The sequence below is a fragment of the Nipponia nippon genome, unplaced genomic scaffold, assembly GCF_047370975.1.
Source record: "Nipponia nippon isolate SJK-2023a ecotype South Korea unplaced genomic scaffold, ASM4737097v1 scaffold_6, whole genome shotgun sequence".
Taxonomy (NCBI): domain Eukaryota; kingdom Metazoa; phylum Chordata; class Aves; order Pelecaniformes; family Threskiornithidae; genus Nipponia; species Nipponia nippon.
In genome coordinates, this window is record NW_028262380.1 from 51,877,407 (window position 1) to 51,900,305 (window position 22,899).

Genomic DNA, 22,899 nt, shown 5'->3' on the forward strand with positions numbered 1-22,899 from the left:
TGTTATTCAAAATGGAGAGGAACCTACTTTCAAGTGTGCATGTATACCCACTTGCATAGGCATAACCCACAGATGTATCGAAAAGACGTATTAGGATTCGAAACAAAACCAACACAAAGCATTTCCTAGATGCTTTTTAAAAAATAATTGTATCTCAGCAACAGTCTTCGTATTCATGCTTCACTAACAGAGTAAGTGCTGTACACAATAATCTTACCTACTTAAAATCATAACAAGAACATTAGAAAGACTGTCCTATTGTAGTGTAACAACATCCCATGGCACTGCTCACTTTTAAAAAATCATCTGCATTTTTGTGATATGCAGATAAGTATTTTAAACAGCCAAAAAATTCTTCAATATCTTCTGCTATTTTAGCCTGCTCTTTAGGGTCCAGAAAAAAAAAGGGGGGGCCAGGGAAGGATACAATCAACTTTGGAGAATAAAATGATATCTTCTTGTTAGGTTTCAGGAACAGATAATTTCTCATTTACAAATCTATGCTTCAGGCAGAATTCAATAAAATATATAAAGCTTTTTTGGCCTTGTGAGATTCTGCAGTGCAGAAACTGGATATATTTTTATTGAACCTATCTTTTAGAAATTTATTGAGTAACAGCCATGAGGTTCTGTTTCAGCTTCAGAGCAGTGTTGCAGTTTTATTATAGTAACATCCAATTGTAATGCTCTGTTTAAAGCTGTTCAGACATTTGTGCTATATCCCCTCTTTTCAGAAGCTTTGTTACCAAGTCAAACGGAAGTCTGCAGTTTGTGATAAAATGGGCTTTAAAAAAAAAAAAATCTCTGATCATGAGCAAATGTTGATGTATTATGAAAATGACAGATTATCCATCTTTCTCCCCTCTCTTCTAATTTTAACATTTTAATTCATCCATCAATTTATATACACCTTGGTTTTGTGTCTTCATGCATTAGTCTATGTCATTTACTTTTCCTTCCCAACAGTTAATGCACCATTTTAAATTTTCTCCATCTTCTCAAGTATCTTCGATTTTTAGGGTTGTGGGTTTTGGGGTGGTTTTTTGCTATCCATACTGAGTTACCAGTGAATAGGCAGTAAGAGCTGTCAAGAGAGAGAGGACACAAGTAAGACCAGAAATTTTTAGGTTTCTGAAAAACATTCCTTAGGGGTCTGAAGTTGGAATTGTGGGCGACAGAACCACAGTTGCTTCTGCTGGCATTTCTTTTTGGAGATGGGAAATGAGGAAATGATTTGCTCCTGGAAATTCATGCCACTGATAATAACTGATTTCTTTCAATCAGATTTATTCTGAAGAATATATCCAAAATGTGTTGTCAGGTTGTTCTGGGGTTTTTTCTTCTGTAAAATCCTTTTTTCATTCTGGTACATAGAAAGCTTGGCATGTTATAAAAATGATGCAAAATACTTTTAGATAAGACCAATATTCCTTTGGGTATATTTACATCTTGGAAAAAAATGCACTATAAAAGCATTCGTAGCAAGTCTACTTGTAAGAAAATTATACTCCTGGAATATATTTGCAAGGGAAAAAAAAAAAAAAGCCAGAGATTTTGTTTTTAGTTTAGCAATACCATGCAGGAATGGATGCACCGGGATTTGAGAAGGAAATAAAATGAGAAGATAAGGCTATTCCTGTAGTTTTAACATAGGATAATTTTATAATATTTTGAATTCAAAATTTATTTGATTTTTTATTCATAGCAAATTATTTTTCTTAAGGCAAATACTATGCCAATATTAGTCCTAGGAACTCATTTAAAAATAACATCTCTTTCAGTTATAATTATGTTAATTTAATACACATTTAATGGACAACAGTAGGTTATTAAAAAGCCACATTTTAAGCTGTTGCTACTTGTCTCATACTTTATTAAAAGGCAACATTGCTATTGTTATTTCTCAAAATCTCCATGTAGTGAATGGTGTCTTAGGTACCTCAGTGCAAGCTGACATTTTACTGTTATGTTTAAGATTAGGTCTTCTTCCCAGAAGAACACTAAAACAGAAGAAATACAGTGAAAATTAATGGTTACATAAAGATATTCCATAAAACTGTGAAGAAAACCTGTCATATACCTGGCTAGTCTAATTGCATAGCTATTAAAAAATAACTAGTCTAAATCATGTACATTGGCCAGTTATCCTATCTAGAGGCAACCTTATACACAAAGCAGTTCCAGATGAATATAGCTATGATCTCTCTGCTGAAAACAAAATTCTTGAACCAGTTCTCTTGTCCAGCTGGACAGGAATGTGTAATTTGCCCACATAAGTAGGCACACATGTTGATTTTGAAAACCTGCCTCTAATTAGCAGGTGTTTAATATTCCAAATGTATTTGTTCAGGTATCCACAAGCAAGAAAGCTTCCACTGCTACTCTGTATGCAAGGAAATTCTCATCCATAGGTTAGTAATGGAAAGTGAATTGAGTTACAAACAGATGCTAAAAGAGCAGCTAATGTCCTGAAAAGAAATTCTTATGGCTATTCCGCAGTCCTATTAATTAAAGAAAAAAATGTAGTAAAGAATTAAAGATGCAGAATAAACTGGGTCTTCTCCTAGGACAGAGGAAAACATATCTAATTATAGCGGCAGTCCCTGATGGTATAACCTGAGGGCTACTCTTAGCTGTCCAGACTACAAGTGGAACAAAAGGAGAACAGTGAAACTATGGATCAGTATTACATAGGCTGAGGTATTACCGTGCCTCTTCCCATGGTGGCATAGTGTGTCATATCAAAGGCATTCTACATTTACTGTACTAGACAACCTGCCAGCAGTGGGGATGGGTATGCTTGCTCTTCATCTGTATTCCAGCGGAGGATTAATGCAAAGTATTTAAAAGAATATAATCTATGCTTTATGAACCACACTTCAGTAGCTAAAAGCCATGTTATATAGTTGCCAAAAAAAAAAAAAAAAAAAAAAAAAAAGAAAAAATGCACCCAAACGGCGGATGTATCATCATATGACTGTGGCACAGCATGTCGCTTCACTATTTCATTGTAATTCTCCAGTTTAGAGAGATCACTGCACCACTGTGCCAACCACTTGCGAAAAGAAGGAAGGAGGAGAACACAACCTTAAAGTGACACTATTTTGAGCACCAAAACAATAATTGTTAATCACTGTATTTGCATTAATACTTTGGTGGAAGAAAGTTACAATCCAGCCTTCGCGTATACTAATTATTTTAAATAACAAAGTCCTGCGAAAAATCTTAGAAAGGACTTTCAAATAAATTCGGTACAGGTAAGATCTTCTGGTTTTGGTGACTTGTTTGATGCTGCCTTATCTGAGTCTTCAGTGGCTCATTTAATTGGTTTTTTCTAGGCTTTTACCTGATATTACAGATCAATATGATTGATTAGACATGTTTAACATATATTACCAAAACCCACACTGAGCTTAGTTTTAATATTAGTTGTCCATACCATTTTCCTGGTTTTGGCTGGGATAGAGTTATTTTTCTTCCTACTAGCTGGTATAGTGTTGTGTTTTGGATTTAGTACGAGAATAATGTTGATAACACGCTGATGTTTCAGTTGTTGCTAAGTAGGGCTTACACCAGTCAAGGACTTTTCAGCTTCCCATGCTCTGCCTGGTGCACAAGAAGCTGGGAGGGGGCACAGCCAGGACAGCTGCCCCAGACCGGCCCAAGGGCTGTTCCATACCATGTGGCGTCGTGCTCAGCATATAAACTGGGGGGAATTTCTAGGACAACCTTTTAACAGGCATAACTTAATTATGGGCATAAATTAATGAAGAGAGGAGATTATTATAACAGATGAAAAGTCAGCAGTAAGCTACATAAGTCTGGAAAATAAGTGTTTGCTCCTATTTCTATGTCACAAATAAAAGATGTGTCTTCTGCACTCATGTTTGATCCAGTGTCCTTTTGCTGAGATAAGATCCTCTGCATCTTATGTGAAGGATCTGAAATTCAGGCCGTGTTAGTCATGTTAGTTGAGATTTGTTAAAAGTTTGAGTTTTGTGAGAAGTGGGCAAACTTCATACGTGAACTGCCACCACCAAGCAGAGGTTTCAACAGAAAAGGCTCCATTCATCTAGTTCCATTCCCAAATATCTCCTCAAGTAACTCTGTAATCTTTTCTTTAAATGGAAGTCAACCATGTGTAAAATCCTCCATAATATTGACACCTATGACTTACAACTAAATAAGTAAATGTAGTATTGTGCATCTTCTCCATGTTGCTAATGTACCAGAGATCTTCTGCAAAGTACAAAGAGCTTATTATCATGCAAACAATCTTCTTCTCATCTTGAAGCAGATGGATCCTGTCTTAGTAAAATTGCCACACTTTCTGCAAATGACAGAGCCCTCATGTTTCCACATGTTGGATTGCTCCCAAAGGAGGAAGGCAAACAGATTCTGTTGCTGCTGATGCTGGCACTATTTCTGCTCCCTTTTGCATGGAACATAACAACAGATATGTTGTACTCAAAAGTATCACGACCCTTCCCACATATCCCTCTTCTAAAATGATGTTGTGTTTAGAGGAGAGAAACAGGTTTCAAGTAATAACTATTAATTTAGATTTAGAAAGCTGAAGGTGCTGGGTTTGCCTTATTGATACAAGAAAGTATTGATAGGGAAACAGAAAATCTTCCAGACCATCAAAATCGTTATCAGGAATTTGTGTCATTTCTGCACATGGGATAAAATGTAGTAATCTTAATCTGTAGACAGAGGATTTAGGTAAGGAGGTAAATCCGGAGTTTTTAAGAACAGGCCATGCAAATATCTGCCTGGGATGTCCTAGGTATGCACTTCGTATTGCCCCAAAGGAGGAAGATGAATGAGGTAATCCCATTGGATGCCTTTCAACCCAGCACATCTTTGATTTTCACATCGATAGGTACTTTTGCTGTTTGAAAGAATTAGTGTGGTGAAACACAAACGAAGGTGTTACCCTTTAAATGCTAGATATGTTTGAAGGACAGCCTGATTCATTGGAAAAGATTTTGGGAGGCCTCCAGTTCTTTACTTTTGCCCATCACTGAACTGCTCTGCTAATTTGGACAAGTCGTTTTCAACGTAATTTTTTCCTAAGTGCCACATAAACAGAAACCCAGCTCTAATCTCAGTCAGATGTGTGGTTGCTACTGCAAAAAGAACAGTCTATTTCTCTATAGGCATTAGGTGACTGTTCAATACCGAATTGTCTCTTGGGATGGTCATACTGATAATTTTATTTTTTAAAATTCAGTGACTGTCTTCTTTCATAGACAAGTATTTTGGTTTGTTTAGGAAACTGCAGTTTTCATAAAAGTCAGCGGGAAATGGCCCTTTGATTTTAATCCTGTTGGGTAACATTTTTCAGTTTATTTTCTGTCTTCTGAAAGGAACTGGGCCTTAGCTCAGAAGAACTTTCTTGGCCATGACGTTGTAAGTCTATGATCTACTCATACAAGTTTGAAACAGTTAGAAAAGTAGCTTTGAATCTGATACTATTTTTTAAGTAAGGACAAAAAGAAGTCTCTATTTTACGAATCTTTAGGACAGCATCATTTTTCTTTCTATTAAAACAGTTTTTTCAATAATTCCACAGGTCTGACAACATTCAGAATGTCTGATATTTATTTCATTACATCATAACAAAGTGAGTATTTTCAGATAGTTAGCTCCAGCCTTTGTGTCAGAAGAAGATTGCAACTGTGCTGGGAAATAACCAGGCCCTTCATCATCTTTTAGTTTGACTTGGCTCATTTGGCATGAATCTTGCAAATTTTGATAAGATAATGGATTTTCTTTTAATTATTCTGTTGAAGAACTCATCTCTTCACCTAGGCCTCCTTTTATTTTTATTTTTTTTTAATTTTTAATTTCTTTCCCATTCCTAACGAAGATCTGCAGATGCTAGGTCCAATACACAGCAACTGGTATTGAAAAGTGTTGCTGTATTTCCAATTGTAAAAACTGATGTAGCATAATATGAAGAAAGTGTCTCAGGAGACTGCCTCTGTCCAAGCTCTGCTCAGCAGAAAAGCAGTGCTGAAGTTAAGTATTTTTAAGCCACCTGTATCTTTTCTAGATTTCAGGCCATTTGTAAGCAGCCTGTAAGGCATGATTTCAGCAAACACGGATTAGACTCTCCCAGCTGTCTTGCATCAGTGTGCAAGAGGAATGATAATACAAGAGATGATACAAAGGCCACCATAATTAGAATATTCAGGAGTAATCCTTGTCAGGCTTCTTAGCCAGGTTTATTGATGCTTATAGAGAAGAAATTAAAGCTTCACCAAAACCTTACAGAGTATGGCACAGTTCAGCAAGGGAAGAGTTCATGTGAGGTGATGAAAACAAGTTGTGGTACCTGGATTTCTTTCTTGAAACTTATCAGATGGTCAAGCTCAGCAATGAAACCTGAACTTCTTTACCTCCCCCATGGTTGCTCTTTTCATTTTTACAGCGCCCTTTTTGTGGCTGATACTTTGCAAACAAATAAGGGAACATAAGGGAACCGTCTCTTGCTGCAGAGGCAGTGTATATTAATAGTTAAAAGCCATACCAACATAGTGGGTTTCATTTCCACTTTCTGTGCAAAGGCAATGCATGTCCTGGTACATCACATCCTTGTATTCTCAAACTAAAACCATCCATGTTGTGTTATCTTTATCTATGTCTGTAATAATTATCTTTTGGGATTGTGACATGTATTGTGATATTCCATTCTTTCCCCACATTTTGGTAATTATTAAATTCCTAACAAACAGTTTTATCACTGAGCTGAGACTCCCAAAGGCATAATTTCTCCAGTGCTGTGACAAGAGCAAATAAAGCCAAAGGCTCAGTCTTATATTTATTTTTATTGTCTCGGAAATGGTGCTACTCTAGAATATGCAAGATTTAAACTGTTATTACTGAGGTGAAAGGTTGAACATAGTCTCTCTAACTGCTCATTGCTTTCTTTTTATGTATCTCACCATCTGCTTGCAATTGTTTATTTTTTCCCCTTCCCTGCATACTTAGTATTCTGTCTCTGAGAATCATTTGAAGATTGTACTCCTGTCTTCCTTCATTAACATGTCAGAGGGTGCAACTGCCAGGACTAAACAGGCATTCTGTATGGTTCAATGGAAACTGTAATTAATGAGAGCGTAAGCACCCTGTAGTCCTGACGTGCCTTTTGCAGACTGTCACTCTGGGTGCCATCTCGTGGCTGCACAGGCTTGTAATGGTTGCAGGTTTGACTCTACCTTGGCATGATGGGTAGCGTTGGACAAAATTTTTTCCTAGATCGATAATTTACACAGGAATGTGAAAGCCATGGATTTTGGAGAGCTTGTTACCCCTGTTCTTTGCATAATGTTCATGCACAAATGCTACTATGGTAATAATGATAATGCTTTCTCATTTCAGATGTTGATAACTTGCCAATGTTTTATCTAAAGCAAATATCGCTCTCACACCATGGCTTTTTGGTAATGACAGATAGATTATGACAATGAAAAGTTTCTTCCCTCCCCTTGTGCATTTTCTGTATTCCTAGTATTTCTCAATAGTAGTTTTTTTAGAAAGATAGTTGTTTTGAGCTTCTTTCTTAAACTTTTTTTTTTGTTACACTTTAGATTCATTTTCACCAGGTGCCAAGAAATAGCTAGGGTTGGTTAAGAACAGAAAATCTGGGTTGTGTTTTTGGGGCGGTTTTTTGGGTTTTGGGGTTTTTTTCCAAAAGCAAAAGAAACTTTGTAGTAAAATGGTCAGAATTCTAATGCTCTTTGTCTTAAACATGCTTTGTGACCCACTAACAATTTTTAGCTGCTTTGTTCCTTTGTTTTTATACTTCATCACCATTGTCATTTTATCTCTCTGTGAGGCTCCACTGACACTTTAAGCCTGAGTCATACTTGGTCTCCCTGACTTCTCTGTGTGCTCTGGAGCCCTGTTTGAGTCATACAGTAAAGACTTTGTTACACTAGTAACACAGCTCTAGCAATACAGAGTGTTGCCGGACTTCAGTTCCTTTGAGGAGAAAAGGCTTCTGCGGTTTTGCCCTTGGTTACCTCATAGTAAAAGCAAAGTTTGTATAAAACTACGTGCTTTGGCAGAAGTAATTTCCATTCTTTTCTTATCAGTCACAAATCTTTTGGAGATGTGAAATAAGTACATATATGGTTCAGGAGAAAATTGGCCTTAACAAAAATGCCTGCTGCATAGTCTAATGCCACCAAAGATCTTCCAGGCTATTAGATGACATACAATGTGAGGAATACAAGGTTGTGATATAATGCATGTTGTTTCAAATATCTTTTCAGAACCATTTATTGGTATGTGAAAACAGAATCCAAGAAGAACAGATGTTTTAGATGTTTATTTCGTACTGAGTTTTCCAGACTTCTTGAATATCCGAATTTGCAGATACTAGCCCATCCAGACACCTGAGGGAATATGAAGCTTAGTTTTGGTTTATTATATCTATCAAATACATATAATCTGGGATAACATGTCCAATTGTCATTCCATTTCTTACACATGGGGTGGCTAATTGTGGAAAAGACTTTATAGAAATGCATTTCAAGGAACATAATTTAAACTGCTGCCATGTATAGGTGTTTTCAGAAAAGAGATACTATTCAATGCTGTACATAGCTAGTATATGTCTCATTAAACTGCTAATACATTTGTAGCTTGGCTGTCTTTATTATTTTAAGATCACGTGAATGTAGCCTTATTTAGCTGAAAGAGTTTTCAGACCAGATCCATATTCCTATGGACATAAAGATGTACATTGAATTATCTTCTTATGTTGTCAAAAATTAGGTTTTGTTTGAAGTTACCAATTCTTTTGCCAGTTTACAAAATTAATTTACCAGCAGAATTCTTTTCAAGCTAAGACAGAAGTGTCATTCTTTTCTTCTGAGTAAGACTAAAAACAGATCTATAGTAATAGACATAGTTTAAAAAACTTTTTGGTTTTATAGTGTATAAGTATACTAACATGCAGAGGAGCCTCATTTTCTCAAATAAATTGTCATCAATGATTCAGAGGGATACATGAATAAATTATGCCTAATTAGCATCACATTTATGGTTATTAAGCATGTTTCTTAACATTAAACATTAGAACTAAGTAATTTTAAATAACCATCTGCTTTCTTCCATTAAATCACAGTATTCTTTCTGTAACTAATATTATTCTGTTAGTCTTCCAGGCAAGATAATAAAGCAAAAAAAAGATGTCTATATATGAATCCATCACCAAAGAAAAACAAAATGCTAACAAGTATCAAGGAAATAAGTAATTAATTAGTATTGTGAGTGAGCAATATGGTATTCAGCCTTTGAAAGGCTGAACAAACAAAAGAGTGAGAATATACAAACATTAACATAAGCTTGCTCCTGTTGGTATGTAACCTTCCATGTCTGAGTTATGCCAGATGTTTGCTATGTGGCATTTTAATAACGTATAAATGACATTCAGTTCCCAGTCAGGTTGTAAGTTATCCTGAATATGATATATCGTACCAGACTTCTAAATATCAGCTGTTGGTGCTGTATCTCAAAAGGGTCCATTTCATTGCCTGTGTGGTGCAATGTATCCAGCTGGGGACACGGCCACAAAACTTGTAGATCATTGACGTACTGAGCATGCCTGGTTTGCAGTTTGCAATACAAAAATCTTGTGGTGATTGGATTTGGCTCCATGGGAATACCTGAGTAATGTTGCTACCAGATGCTTCAGAGCTGCTCTCCCAGTTCTGAGAACAGATGGAATTGACGGTACTGAACAGGAATTTTTTCTTGTTAGGGGAATAATTTGTCCAACATGTAGATGGAGGGCTTTCTTCAAGGCTGCCAGTCCAGTTAAAAGACTTCAGTGTAATTTTTTATTAAAATGTCCATAGAAAGGTATTTGTCTTAGGTTACATCTTTAAGTAAATAATTTGAATGCATTTTGTATTTATGTATGACTTTAAGACCTTGCAGATCATTTCTTCCAACTTCAAACTTTGACTGCTACGTACCCCTTATATTAGTCTTTTGCTTATTCAGAATACAGTGGAATGGTCACTTCTGAGCTTGAATGTTTTGATCATGTTTGTCTTGTTTTTCTTTCTTTGCAGTCGTTAAGTAGTTTAACTTGATAAGTTTATAAACTTTTGAATAGGATAGGTTATATTTAAGATTGTCTCTTTAATCGAAATACCTATGGACAGTCTTTTGGTGCAGAGAACGCATTGGCAGTAGAAACCTAAACTGAAAAGATGTCGTTCCCCGCATGCCCACTCTTCCCTCAAAATCCAGCTCATTTCACCTCTCAGTACAACCAGTATTAAGTAACATGTAAAGGAAAACTTGCAATGTATATAAATAATCACTGCTTTTCTTATTAAAAGATGAGAAACATTTTTTCAGCATACATAGAACCTAATTGATGTTCCTCTCTATAAGGCAGTTCAGCTGAAGCTGTACTGAAGGGGCATACCTCACCTATAAAAGCATACAATAAAAAAAAAAAAAATCTCTTAAGATTTTTGAAAAGTAACACAAGACCTTTTGACATCATTGCTGGGAACTTATGGTTCTGTTGGAGGGAAGTCTAATTTCACAGTGGACTTCAGTGAGCAGAATTTTACCCTGTACATTTTCTTGCCCTAGTAAAAGAAGGAGGAGTTATTTTAGTCAGAAAAGAACAAATTTAGAATTGGAAACTGGTATAATGATTAGCTTAAACAGTTGCAACAGTGAAATACTTTTGTGACTCTAGCTTATCACACCTTGAAGACCAGTGATTTTTTTAAGGAGTCTGATATTCAGCAACATCCACAGGGTGGCAAGTTCATTGGGTTTCTCGCCATTCCCTACTGATACACCATAAGATAACAACGTAAAAGCTGAAAAGACATGTCAGCTCATGTCGTCCATCTCTCTGGTCATTCAACAGTCCTCCTTACTGTGCATTTTTAGCACTTTACAAAGGCCAGGTTTCACCATATGTCTCACCAAACCCTACTGAAAAAATATTGCAGAGTCTAATACATATAATCAGTTGTATGGCTGTGGAGCATAGCGACAAGGGTCTGATTCTGGCCTGTCTCTAGTTTTACAATGAATGACTTGTTTTGAATTATTTTTATGGATGTTCATGAGAGCAGAGCCAGAACAATTCAAATGCATCATATTTTTAAATAAGATTTAATTGTATTTAATTAAATAATACTGTTGTATTTATTCATTCCAAAAGTTGGTTTGAATGCAGCATTCTTAGGCAAATACTTCATAGTACAATTAACTCTTCTGTTTACTTCTTGTCTGTTGCTTTTTTGAGGAATATGGATTTAAAGAAAAAAAATCAGTTTCAATTTTATTGATTGTATACTAGAGGGATCCTGTGACGATTAACAGCTCATTTTTACTTATAAGTCAGGATTAAGGACATGTTTTTCCTCATTATTCTGAGTAGCTCAAATCAGCAAGCGTTGTCATCGTTGCCATCATTATCGTTATTATTTCACAGTAAAGATCATATTGAACAACATAAGAAAGGTCAACTACTTCGTTTCCTCTACACTGAGATTCCAAGTGCCTCCATAATTTTCCTTCAAAACAAAGTGGGCGTTAGTTTAAAACCTCCATGCTCTGCAGGTCATTCTGTATAAACATTAATCCTTAAGTCTCAGAAGAAAATACTGTTTATGTCTGTGATGCTTTGACGGCAAGTTTAAACGGATAAACATTGTAAAATGCCTTTACATTGCCTGTATCTTCAATAAAAAGTCAGATCTGATAGGAGACGACCCCACATGAATACACAGATGGTTAAAGAAACTGGCTTCATGAAAACAAAATAAGGCACTGGATTCTCTCCTGCTAGGATATTGAGTAAATAACAAGTTGAAATGTTTTTTTAAAAACTTAAAATACTTCCTGACTAGTCTGAGAGTAAAAGATGAGGTTAAATAAAGTTATTTTAGCAGAATTCTTCAGAGAAGTAAGATGCTCACAGAGCCAAGAAGATCCAGAAAGATTAAAGAAAAAAAAAAAAGTTTTCATACTGCCAGTCTGTCAGCCTTGAAATCTGCTTGAGACAGTTTGAGAGACTCAAGCAGCCTTTCTGCATTTGGATTTGGTTTAGCAGGGAAGCCAACAAGGAGGTGAGCTCTCCTTGCTCTGTCCACTGAGGGCCACTAGGGGATCCTACTGACAACAAATACTCTTGTGAGACATTTATTGCACGCCAAGTCTTGCCTCGGATGTTGCACTGGAAGTGGGATTGGTTATAGTTCAGCATGCTATTCTGCACACGTTGCTGCTTCGTCCTGATTCCTCTGTAACCTACTGTTTCCTCGTTGCTTTTTAATGTCAACAAAAAAACCCCACAAAATAAAACTCAATAATATCTGTTTATATATGTTTGTAGCAAAAGCAAGAGAGTCACACAATCTGCAATGCTGTGAATAATACAGCTAGCTGGGGAAATTACTGTCCTTGACACTCACTCATGCTCCATTTTTGAAGATGGGGTGTTTAAAAGGCCAACAGAAGAATTAAGATGCAGCAGGACTTTTTATTTCTATTTACTTTTTTTCCCTCTACATGCTATCCCTAGTAGGGCTGTAAAGGTCATACAGCTCATTTCACAGCAGGGTGAAGGAGAGAGAGTCTCTTTATTGAAGATATTTGGCCTAGTGTAGCACACAAAAGAAAATGAAGATGAATAGGGTATTTGTGGTGGGTGGTGGACGTCATAGATTGCTCTGGTTTTGACCTTATCATTACTTCACTGATAGCTTTAGTTAAATTCAGACAATAGTATGTCAAGCTATAGGCAAATATTAAACCAAAAGAGGTCTAGAAAATGATATTTGAGGTAAACAGTTACATAAAAGAAGAAGGGGTTTAATTACAAAGCAGGTGCTGTAATTGACGTTATTTTTTATTTCACAGTTTATAAATATCTTCATAAAACCCTCAAAGTCTCCAAAAGGTATAAGGAACATTTGCATTTATGATAAACTTCAGAACGTGTCAGAGTTTCAATACAAGTCAAGGACAGGACATTTATATTTCAAGTCAGTCCTTTTAGAGAATACTGAGCATAACCACCTTGCAGAGACAAGCCTTTGTTAAAGACCTGAGACTTTCCCATGCAACGTTTGCCCACCTTTTCAAAGCAAATTCTTCCAGAAGACTTGCACTTTATGGTGGCAAGTCAACAAGTCCTAATTTCAAGCTGTTTTGCTTTTACTTATTAAAATTCAGGCTTTTTGTGTAGTTTGGGTAATAAAAAAAATAACATAACCTATTATATACATAGGATTTCTCTCCTTGTTTTTTCTTCACAAATCCAGTTATTTGTTATAAAAGTTATTTGTTATACACAACCTGATATCCCTGAAAAAAATAATTTGAAATCCTCAGCTAGAGATAACTAAACAGATTTTTAACCTTGGAGTCCTTTTACAAGTCACAGGCTGTAAAATGAAAAAAAAAAAAAATAGGCCAGAACTTTAGTACAATCTTTCCCTTGTGTTTTTGATTTATACAAAAAGACCTATTTCTTTTGTTCTCTACTCCTCAAATTGTGTTTGTCCTGCACACGTGTTGCACAGACACAGTCATACACACAGTTTTAATGCTTAGATTGCAGTTTCCACATGTTGGTGTCTACATTTAGTACATGCCATTATGTACCCAGGGGCAAGACCCTCAGAGGTATTAAAAGTCAGTTTGAATTATACAGAAATGCATTTAAGGATCTGTGTCAAGGTGCCTTGAAATACCGAGACCTAAACACCATCTGGTTCTATCAAAAGCTAATGTGTTAGATGAGTCAAGCAGTTCTGAAAAATCAGGCCACTTAGAGCTTCAATATGTAACATGCTGAGCAACTCCTGCCCTTCAGGATCAAGGTGCTTTTTAAAAACTTAAGTTTGAAATGTTGGACATAATTAATTTTCTGCTACAATTAGTTTGAGGCCAAACAATAGAATACAGTTGCAGATCCAGGCTTCAACTGGATCCTAAGGACATCCTTGCTTTGAAATGTAATATGCCTGAAGAGAGAGTTAGTCCCACACTCTTTGTTCCTTATGAGAATTTAAATATTTAATGTGGGAGAATGTAGAATTACATTTTAAGTCTATGTACTGAATATAGCTAAGGCACTCTTATTACATATTTCTCTGTTAAATTTGTTCTTCAGAAATCCTTTTGATGATTTATTTCCCATGTCAACAGCCATTACAGGGAATATTACTGAAACATTTCATGTTATTGTTAATTTTTCATTAGGTTTTATTATTTTAAATTGGTACACTGTTGCTAAAAACCCCACACACTTTATTAACCAAAACTCCTACTGTAGTAAATCACACGGTATAATTTCTTCTGAGCTTTTTGTTTGTTTGTCAGTGTTTTGTTTATGTTTATCCTTATCCAAGGTCATAAATAATGAATCTTTCTCTCAGTAGGCCTTTGCAGCCTAGTCCTGAAATCCCTGAGGTTTGTGGTGAAAGACTGTTGAGATCCTAAACCTGATATCACCCAGCCTAGTGTTTCTTTTGAAAGATTTTGTTTATACTGTGTACATCTTCAGCATCACTGTTTGTGACTTTCACTGGGCTGCAAGACTTATGCCTGTATATACTGTCTAAAAGAAAGTAAGAGGGAAATGAAAAAGGTGCTTTGCTGGCAGACACCTATTCTTTCATCACACACATAATGTTTCTGCGTTACGCTCATTTTTGTTCCTCCTGGTCTCATCTACAAAAAGAGATTTCTTGATAGGAATCTAAACACAAAGAGGATGATGATTTTCAGCTGTGCTTAATACTGGTTTGTATTGCTTGGAAAACAGTTAGTGAGGTTATTCATAGCTTTGATAACACTTACCTGCTTGCCAGAAACGGCTGTTTCCCACAGCTTTGCTGGGGGCTGTGCAAATACCCCAGAAACTTTTCAAACCATAATTTATGAAAGCACTTCTAAAAGCTTAAAAAAGTAGGAGAAAGAAAAGAATGAAACCCCCACAGACACCACGACCACCACCACCGCCACCCCTTGTGTCTGCCAGGTTAGCCAAGAGCATAGATGTTTGCTGTTGGGGGTATTTCCCTGTTTATAGGCAAGCGTTCCTTACGCATAAAACTAATGAAACAGGTTCCCTTTGTCTGACCAGACAAGCTATGTGTGAAATGCTCAACACCTGCTCCAAACGCATTCATCCCTACCATGATCAGCCAGGCTGGAATAGCTGCAGAGATCAATTACTGTAATTTCTTACTGTTCAGGAAGAGTATTAACTCCAGCTAGCCTAGGTTCTGATACAGGAGTGCAGTAAGAACTGGCAACGAGTGACATTCATAATGGTCATCAACAGTGTTGTTATTAATGTGAGTACTAAATAGTAAAGACTTTCAAGGATTTAATTTACCTTTTTTGCCACTTGAGAGTTATTTGGGTTTGCATTTCACGTGAGTAAGATGATAACGTTGATACATGTAATTTTCTAATGCGCTCTTTCCTTGTAACACTTGGTTCAAAATTACCAGGAAAAAAATTGAATAGAAAGTAGAATTGAAGAGTGGACATGTTCTCTACTAGTTTCAAGTATATTACATGTCCTCTTGGTGTCTGAAACTGATGACATCATCTTAGTTACCAATGGCATGAAAAATCTAACTACTAAAATGTTTTAAAACTAATTGTTCCATCAGAGAGACATACTTGGTGAAGTACCATACCTTATGCATTAATATCATCCGCTCTAGCTGCCCGCAACAAAAAAAAAAAAAGGAAAGAGACCCTCCTCAAAATAAAAATAAGTTCCTGAAAAGTCTCCATTGGAAAAGCTAAGATTTCACCAGAAAGTTTGCAGTAGCTTCACAAGCTAGAACTTATAGCCTGGCTTTAGTTCTTCCTCTAAGATTTTTCTCCCATGCCTTCACTAGTTCAGCTGCAGTCTCATGCCATTGAGCGACACAACTACAAAGAAGCTATCCTGAGGACTGTGCCAGGATCCAGCATTCATTGTACAGCCTGGTACAACTGGAACTCATCACCATTAATTAATACTACCAGAGCAATAACCTGGCCCAATCTTCAGTGGTCAAACGAGCAGCACTCTCATCCTAGCAACAGCAGCTCAGCTCTGTGTCAGATGATGATGGTCAGGATGCATACAGCATAAGTAGGAAAAAAAAAAGTATTCAAATATGTTATAGCTGATAAGAGAAGCACCCCTTTTTCTTCAGTGTTGGCTTTGAAAATATCCACTTCCCAAACACTGAGATGCTTGAAAAATGTACTGATTATTAGAGTGGAATTTCTAATTACAACATAGTTGACTGAAACATGTTTCAGATTCCAGGAGTAGCAAGAAAATCTCCTAAAACACAAAATAACTGAAATAAGGAATGCCTTGGAATTGCTGCTCGGGCATACAGGTGAATAAACTCATCATTAGCTCTGGCACAGCACAGTTACACAGAAACACTGGCTGTTGCTGTGTACTGATCCCAAGTGGTATGTTGAAAGTGAAACACAGATGAAAAGGAGTGTGGGGTGGATGGAGAAGAAAAAGAGAGACAAATACCAAAGAACTTAGCTTGGAGGGACAGGACGGCTTGACTAGAATTTTTCTCTAGATGTCTTGTTTACTGAATGTAAATGCTTAAAGTTGTTCAAAGGAGCTAAGCAAACTTCCCTCCTTTTCAAAGGATTTTAATGTATCTCACATGGTGCTTTTAAAAAAAAATTTGAACATAGTTTGTTTTCTCTGTATGTTTTAGGAAGCGATTGATGCTGCTTACAGAACTTCATTAACCTCTTCCCAGTTTCTGCACCTGTTTTGTGTTTTCTTCAGTTTTGTTATAAATGTTTGGACTTTAAGCAACCTGCTCCAGGTTATTTTGAAATGTTGCTCCATGCCAACGGCACCTTCATTCTGTTGCCTCCTAGCAGGTTCATTAAAATCTCTGTGGAGTAGCATGCATTTTATTTGGCCTTAATTCTAGCACAGCTCCTGAAACAGCAGTTTCTGATTGATCTTGAAAGCTACTTTGGTTTTGGCTTTACTGCAAACCCCTCTGGTGCACCTTGTGCACAGTGTTCACTACAGCCAGCTTTTCAAACAGTTTAAACACTTGGAAAGCTATTGCTACTTTAAGCTTCAGTGAGAGTTCTTGTTTTTTTTTTTTTAAATCTGAGGGTAGCATGGTATAAAACACTAGTAAGCAGCTATTTTTCCTTCTGCTATTCACCTCTTTTCACCAGAACATCTTTCACATTCTTCTAGCTGTAATACCTTTTTCCTGCACATTGACATGATTTGGCATTCATTTAAGCTATGCCAGTTTGCACAACTTTTTTTACTTTCCATGTTAATGGCCAACACCTTACACAGTTGTAAATTAGGGGGGGAAAAAATCAGTTTACACTTTTTAAACCAAGTATAATTGCAGTTATTTTTATCTCCATCCCCTTCCCCAGCTTTGGAAATTTGTTAAAACAACTGCAAGTAATATCTCTAAATCTTGAGTATCTTCTTACATTTGCAGAGAAATGAGTGTTCGTATTTCTGTCTGGAATAAGTAAGTCTTAAATTATAACTATTTTCCAGCAATGAGATGCTTCATCTCTTTTACAGCCTGTCTCAAGGACTGTATTAGTATGTAAAGTACTGCATGGTTCTGTGTTCTTTCTACTGATAAAGTGGAAATTATTCAGAAAACCCAATTACTGCTTTGCTAATGTCTTCTCTGAGTGACATGGCTTTATTAGAGAACAGCTTCTTTATTCCGGCCACTTTCATTCTTACTATTAATTATGGCCATATCTAAAATCCTTACTCTGGGGTAGGACTAAATTGTACTAGGTTTGTAGAAGTATTTACAAAACAGGGAATTCCTGCCCAAATGGCTTCTGACCTAAACATTAAGTAGAGGACAACAGAGGAATATTTGCAGAGTCAGGCATACAGAGCCAGTATTGATTAGTTTGGCAGGAAAGAGGCCTCAGTACAATGGAACTTACAGAGCTTCAGCCTTCCAAAGATTTTAAAGCTTATAAAGGTGTTCTTAAAGTTTTTTGAAGAAGGATAACAAGAGGGCGAGAGGGTTTTTAAGATGGGAATTCAGTTCAGCCTGACCATCTTCCCCCTCCAGTAGGATAAGGCAGTGGCTGGAACTTTCAGACGGATAAAAATGTTAAACGAATTCCACAGCTATACTTTACCAGACCATCAGTCTGAAGCTACAAGGACTTTCCATGTGAATGTGTGTTTGTCTCCACATGGAAGGGCACCATAAGTTAGACTTCATTGCTTATTGCATGTGTTTGATATGATAGATTTTTATCTGTTAGGGAATCCACTGTATCTGCCTATGTTTTTCCACCTGGTGGATGTCCACTTTAAAGAACTCAGATGAAGACATTTTCTCTCTGCCCCATCTCAACGATTTCCACAGATGAATAAAAGTTGGTGGGAAATATTTTCTGCTGCCCAGGATTTTTCTGTGTTCAGTTTCACTTCATGACTTTTAATATAAGATAGCCTCAAACCAACCTTTGTAATAACATTACCCTCCTTTTTTTCCTTTGATGTCACACTAAGACATTCACCATGTTTTTGAGTAGAAATATGGCATAATATCAGGTTTTTTAAATGTTTGATGTTGCATTTGCAGTGCCTCCTTTTCTGCCGCTTTGGAATGGCACTCAGCTTTCAGCGACAAGGGAATTATTTCCCGTTTCTCAATTCCCAATGCCCGTCTTTAAATTCTTCAGACTGCCATGTGTGTCAGTGCTCTATTTCGCTTCTGAGTTTGCACTCTGTAAGTTTTTAAGCTGTGAAACACAATACTAATGTGATCAAAGATCATCTTAATGCTGTTCTCTTTCCCCTTTTCTCTTTCCTTTGCACCTTTCCATTTGATGACTATTCTGGGGCCTCTTTCTCTGAGTATGGACCTGGGCTCATACTGAAAACCATTCTGAGCCCCGAATAACCCCAGTGAAGTCACTAACAGTCTTGCAGAGCAGATTGCCAATCATGGTGTTCCAAGACCAGCTGAGCTCAGCTCCCGTTCTCCATGGCTATAAAGTAGTTATGTACTTCAATTTTACCAGGCGTCTGATTGCATTAAGGATTACTGATATTCTCTGAAACTATGTCCTCTGTTGACACCCTTTTCAGTTTTCTCCCCTTCTCCTTGCCTTAAGGCTCTTCCCTTTTCGATTTCCCTATGTGCTCCACTGTGAGCCGCACAGGGACGGCTATTTCCTGGTACCTCGCAGCCTGACTGAAGCCATCGCTCTACCTACATAGCACGTAAGTGAGAATAATGTCATAGCTTAAGCTTAAGCATGCTCATGCATGTGGAATAAGGGTTGCTTTACATTTCTTCCTTTCCTGATGATGTTTTCTCCCACATTAGGTCACTCTCCCTTGCTCTACTCCCATAGTTCTTTACTTTTCTGTGATGTTGCTTTTGGTATTAGACAAAAATAAAACTTTCAAAAGTCCTGAAAGAGTGGAAATATTACAACACTGAGGAAGCTATGATAGCGTAATTAATCCTTTAAAAAGTCTTATTTCCATAGTTAAATGATGAATGTTCAAAGGCTGCCCCTATAGTGCTGCATAATGTCATTTGTTTGTTATATTTTACTCTTTTATAACAGAAACTTAGGGCTTTACCTACTGTATATCTGCACATAAATACATATACTATACATAGTAATATAAACACATATCATGATATTTACGGAATGACACATCTATCAAAGGGTGAAAATCCAACCAAAGTATCCCTGCAGCTCAGAAAAAAAGAGATCAGATCCAAACTCTCTTTACAGGCTCTTCAAAGTGTAACAGAATTATAAGTGAAGAAACATCTTTTTTAATCAATAACTTGACAAAGACCAGCAATTGCAGCAGAAATGACAGAATAAATTCTCTTTCCTCCAATTGCTTGAATTGTTTCTAACGATAAAAAGCCAAACAACGCACATTCACTAAATTACCTTATTTAACGAGAAAACTATAACACATTCAGGCACAACATGGAGAATAAGGAAAATGGAATAAAGCCAAAGTAAAATTAAGAAACATTCATTTCTTTTTTTTTTTTTTTGTGGCAAAACATACCCCCTTTCTGAAAAAAAGAGCCTTATTCTGATGCCTTTACAGTGATACAGTAAAGAACTGCTCTATATCTAGCTGCAGAGGCTACAAGTGGTAGCAATGCGTTTTCTGAATGAGCGTAGCAATGGAAGGAAACTGGAAGGAAGGTGAAACTCCTCCTGGTTTGCTCTTGGTACAACATAGGCCCACTTGGCAAAATATCTGATAAACATGAACGAAAGCAAAATAGCATATAATCTTTTCAAATGTGTTTCATTGGCTACGATATGCATTCAGCTACAGTATCCATTTTTGAGCAGACATTTCAAAAAGCTCATTGCTGCTTCTGAATGTCAGCACATTTATATATTCTAATGTACATGTGCACTATGAAAACAGAGATGCAAAAGGTTATGGATTTTTATAGCATGCTATGACTTTTTGGCAGTAGCAAGACCATTTGCACATACTATTGAAATTAGAAAATTAGATTTTAACCTCTAATGTCTTTTTAAACATAGCTAGCACATAAGTAAACAGCTGTGCTTATTATAGATCCAGAATGTAACAATAATAAAAAAATAATCTAATTTGAAGCTCGCCCTTCCAAAGCATTCCTCTGAGATGAATTCTCTTGGCTCCCAGCAAAGGGAGTGGGAGCCAGAGCTTCTCATTTTCCCGAATCGGGCCCTATGAGAACAGTATGTTTGTTCTGTAATATTGTTCAGTAATATTTAATACCCGGAAAATGCAGATTGCCAGCTGTTACACATCATCTCACAGCAATAACACACTGTGATATTTAAATCTTATAGTTATTTTTGTATGAGCGATACTCAGGAAATTTGAAACTTGTCAGTAAATAAATATTTGAGTGTTCCGCTTAACTTGTTTATTGGTACATCTGCTTGGAAACTTGATAATACTAATCAATATTTCAGAAAATTAAGCTAGCAAAGGTGATTGGAAGGGTTTTTCTTGTATGTTTGTGCAAGTACATAAGCACGGTCTATTCTGTTCTGCTTGAGCTGTAATAGCAAATTAGGAGGAATCCTCAACTTGGGAAGCAAGTTGGTGGAGCAGGCTGAACCGGAGGGCTGGATGCTTCCCTGCGGTCCTGCCTGCACTGCGCCAGGCTGAACTGCGATGAATCGTTGGTTTGCCACTCCTGATTTTCTCTTTTTTTTTTTCCTCTTTGTGTAGTTTGCTTCTGTTTGTGTGTGTGCTTAGGGGTTTTTTTTCTGGTTTTGTCCTGAATGGAAATAAGGCGGCAAGAAAGACTATTCCAGCAGGCAGTGCACAGGCAAGAACCAGTGGAGCTTCTGTCGCTTTTTTTTTTCCCTCTCCACACCTGCCAGAGAGACAAAAAAAAAAAAATGGAGCAGTTACAAATGCAGTTGTCTATCCCCATAAATGCAATGAGCTTCTAGTGGGACAACTGCTGAATGGCTCAGGCGCAGGAACTGCCTGACAGCCGTGCTTTCCTCAGGCAGCACTCATGACTTCAGCGAGGCTGAATAAAGCACTCCACTTTGCAGACTCACAGGATGCCATTTGGAGACTACGTTTTCAACTGATGTTATTATACGGTATTTAAAGGGAAACAGTAAGACTCCCATGCAGGATGGGACTCCATCTGGACTATGAAAAGTGTATTGCTTAGCAACTAACATTTACGGTTCTTCTCAATTTTTTTTTTTTTTGTTGTTGCAAGTATATCTCCAAACAAGTCTGTCTGGATTTTTTTTTTTTACCCATTTAAAATACAAACAAAAGGGAAAGTCTCCAAAACCCAGAGCTGCCTTGTTATAGCATGCGTGGCAATTCCTATGGGTCCATGCCCAAAATCAAGACTACAACCTTGCATACACCACTATGCATTACCATATAAAAAGACAGACTTTTCTGTAAGGCCCGGCTATCCATGCCTAACTGAATATTCTCTCTTCTTATATTCATTCACTGGTTGTGATTTTACGTCTCTTAAAATAAGTGATTCAGCTCGTTCTCTTGTTGGATAACCAAGAATCAGCATACACAGGTGGTAGGGTGTCCACCAAAAGACTGAGCAACTTCTTAAAACCATATAGTAACTCAGGGTAACCCGCTTGTGACTCCTGACTTTGAAACAGTTCTTTTGCACCCTCAGAGCAGTTATTTTTGCAGAGCTGGCTTGTAGGAAACAGTTGGCTCTTATACTGTGACTAGGTTTTCTTGCTAGAAAGGCTATTATGGGGAGGTAAATTGATGTAAAATCATAATAGTACAAAAAAACTTTCAAGAAGCTGTAGGTTATTTTCTTCATTTTCAAAGAGTTTATAAATCATGTTTTCTTCATAATGGAAATGTTCACAGATTATTGGAAGCATTTTTCACTTCCTTTGATAGAGTACAGGGTGAGGATCCACTGTGCATGAAGCACCTGCTGCACACACTGCATTCTTCTGAAACAACCCTCATACTTGAGCCTTTATGAAAATATTTATTATCTTTAACACACATTTCAGAAGATGCCCTATTAATATTTGAACTGCCCTCGCTGGAACTGAACCTGGCTTTTCACTCAGTGTTTGCAGAGCATCAAGTGGAATAAGGGTTTGATTCCATGACCAATTCTGCTATTCATTAAAAAGAAAATAAAATCATTGTGATGTGAGGGGGGTTTTCTTTCTTTCTTTTTTTTTTTTTATATATATATATTATGTGTTCCTCATGTATTTGTGTGTTTTGGGAACCATTTATTTTCTGTATGCCTCAGGATACAGGGTGACACTAGTCGTGATTTGTCATTTGAAACAAAG

At 36.9% G+C, this 22,899-nt stretch overlaps 1 protein-coding gene across 1 annotated transcript in view; it reads left to right on the forward strand.

Moving 5' to 3' along the window:
- Positions 1 to 14,990: 14,990 nt before the first annotated feature.
- LOC148051471 (uncharacterized) overlaps positions 14,991 to 22,899 on the forward strand; it is a 236,381-nt gene continuing 228,472 nt past the window's right edge. The window contains exon 1 of the mRNA XM_087736674.1: positions 14,991 to 15,046. Within this exon, the coding sequence (XP_087592800.1) occupies positions 14,991 to 15,046 (56 nt within the window). The remainder of the gene's footprint in view (positions 15,047 to 22,899) is intronic.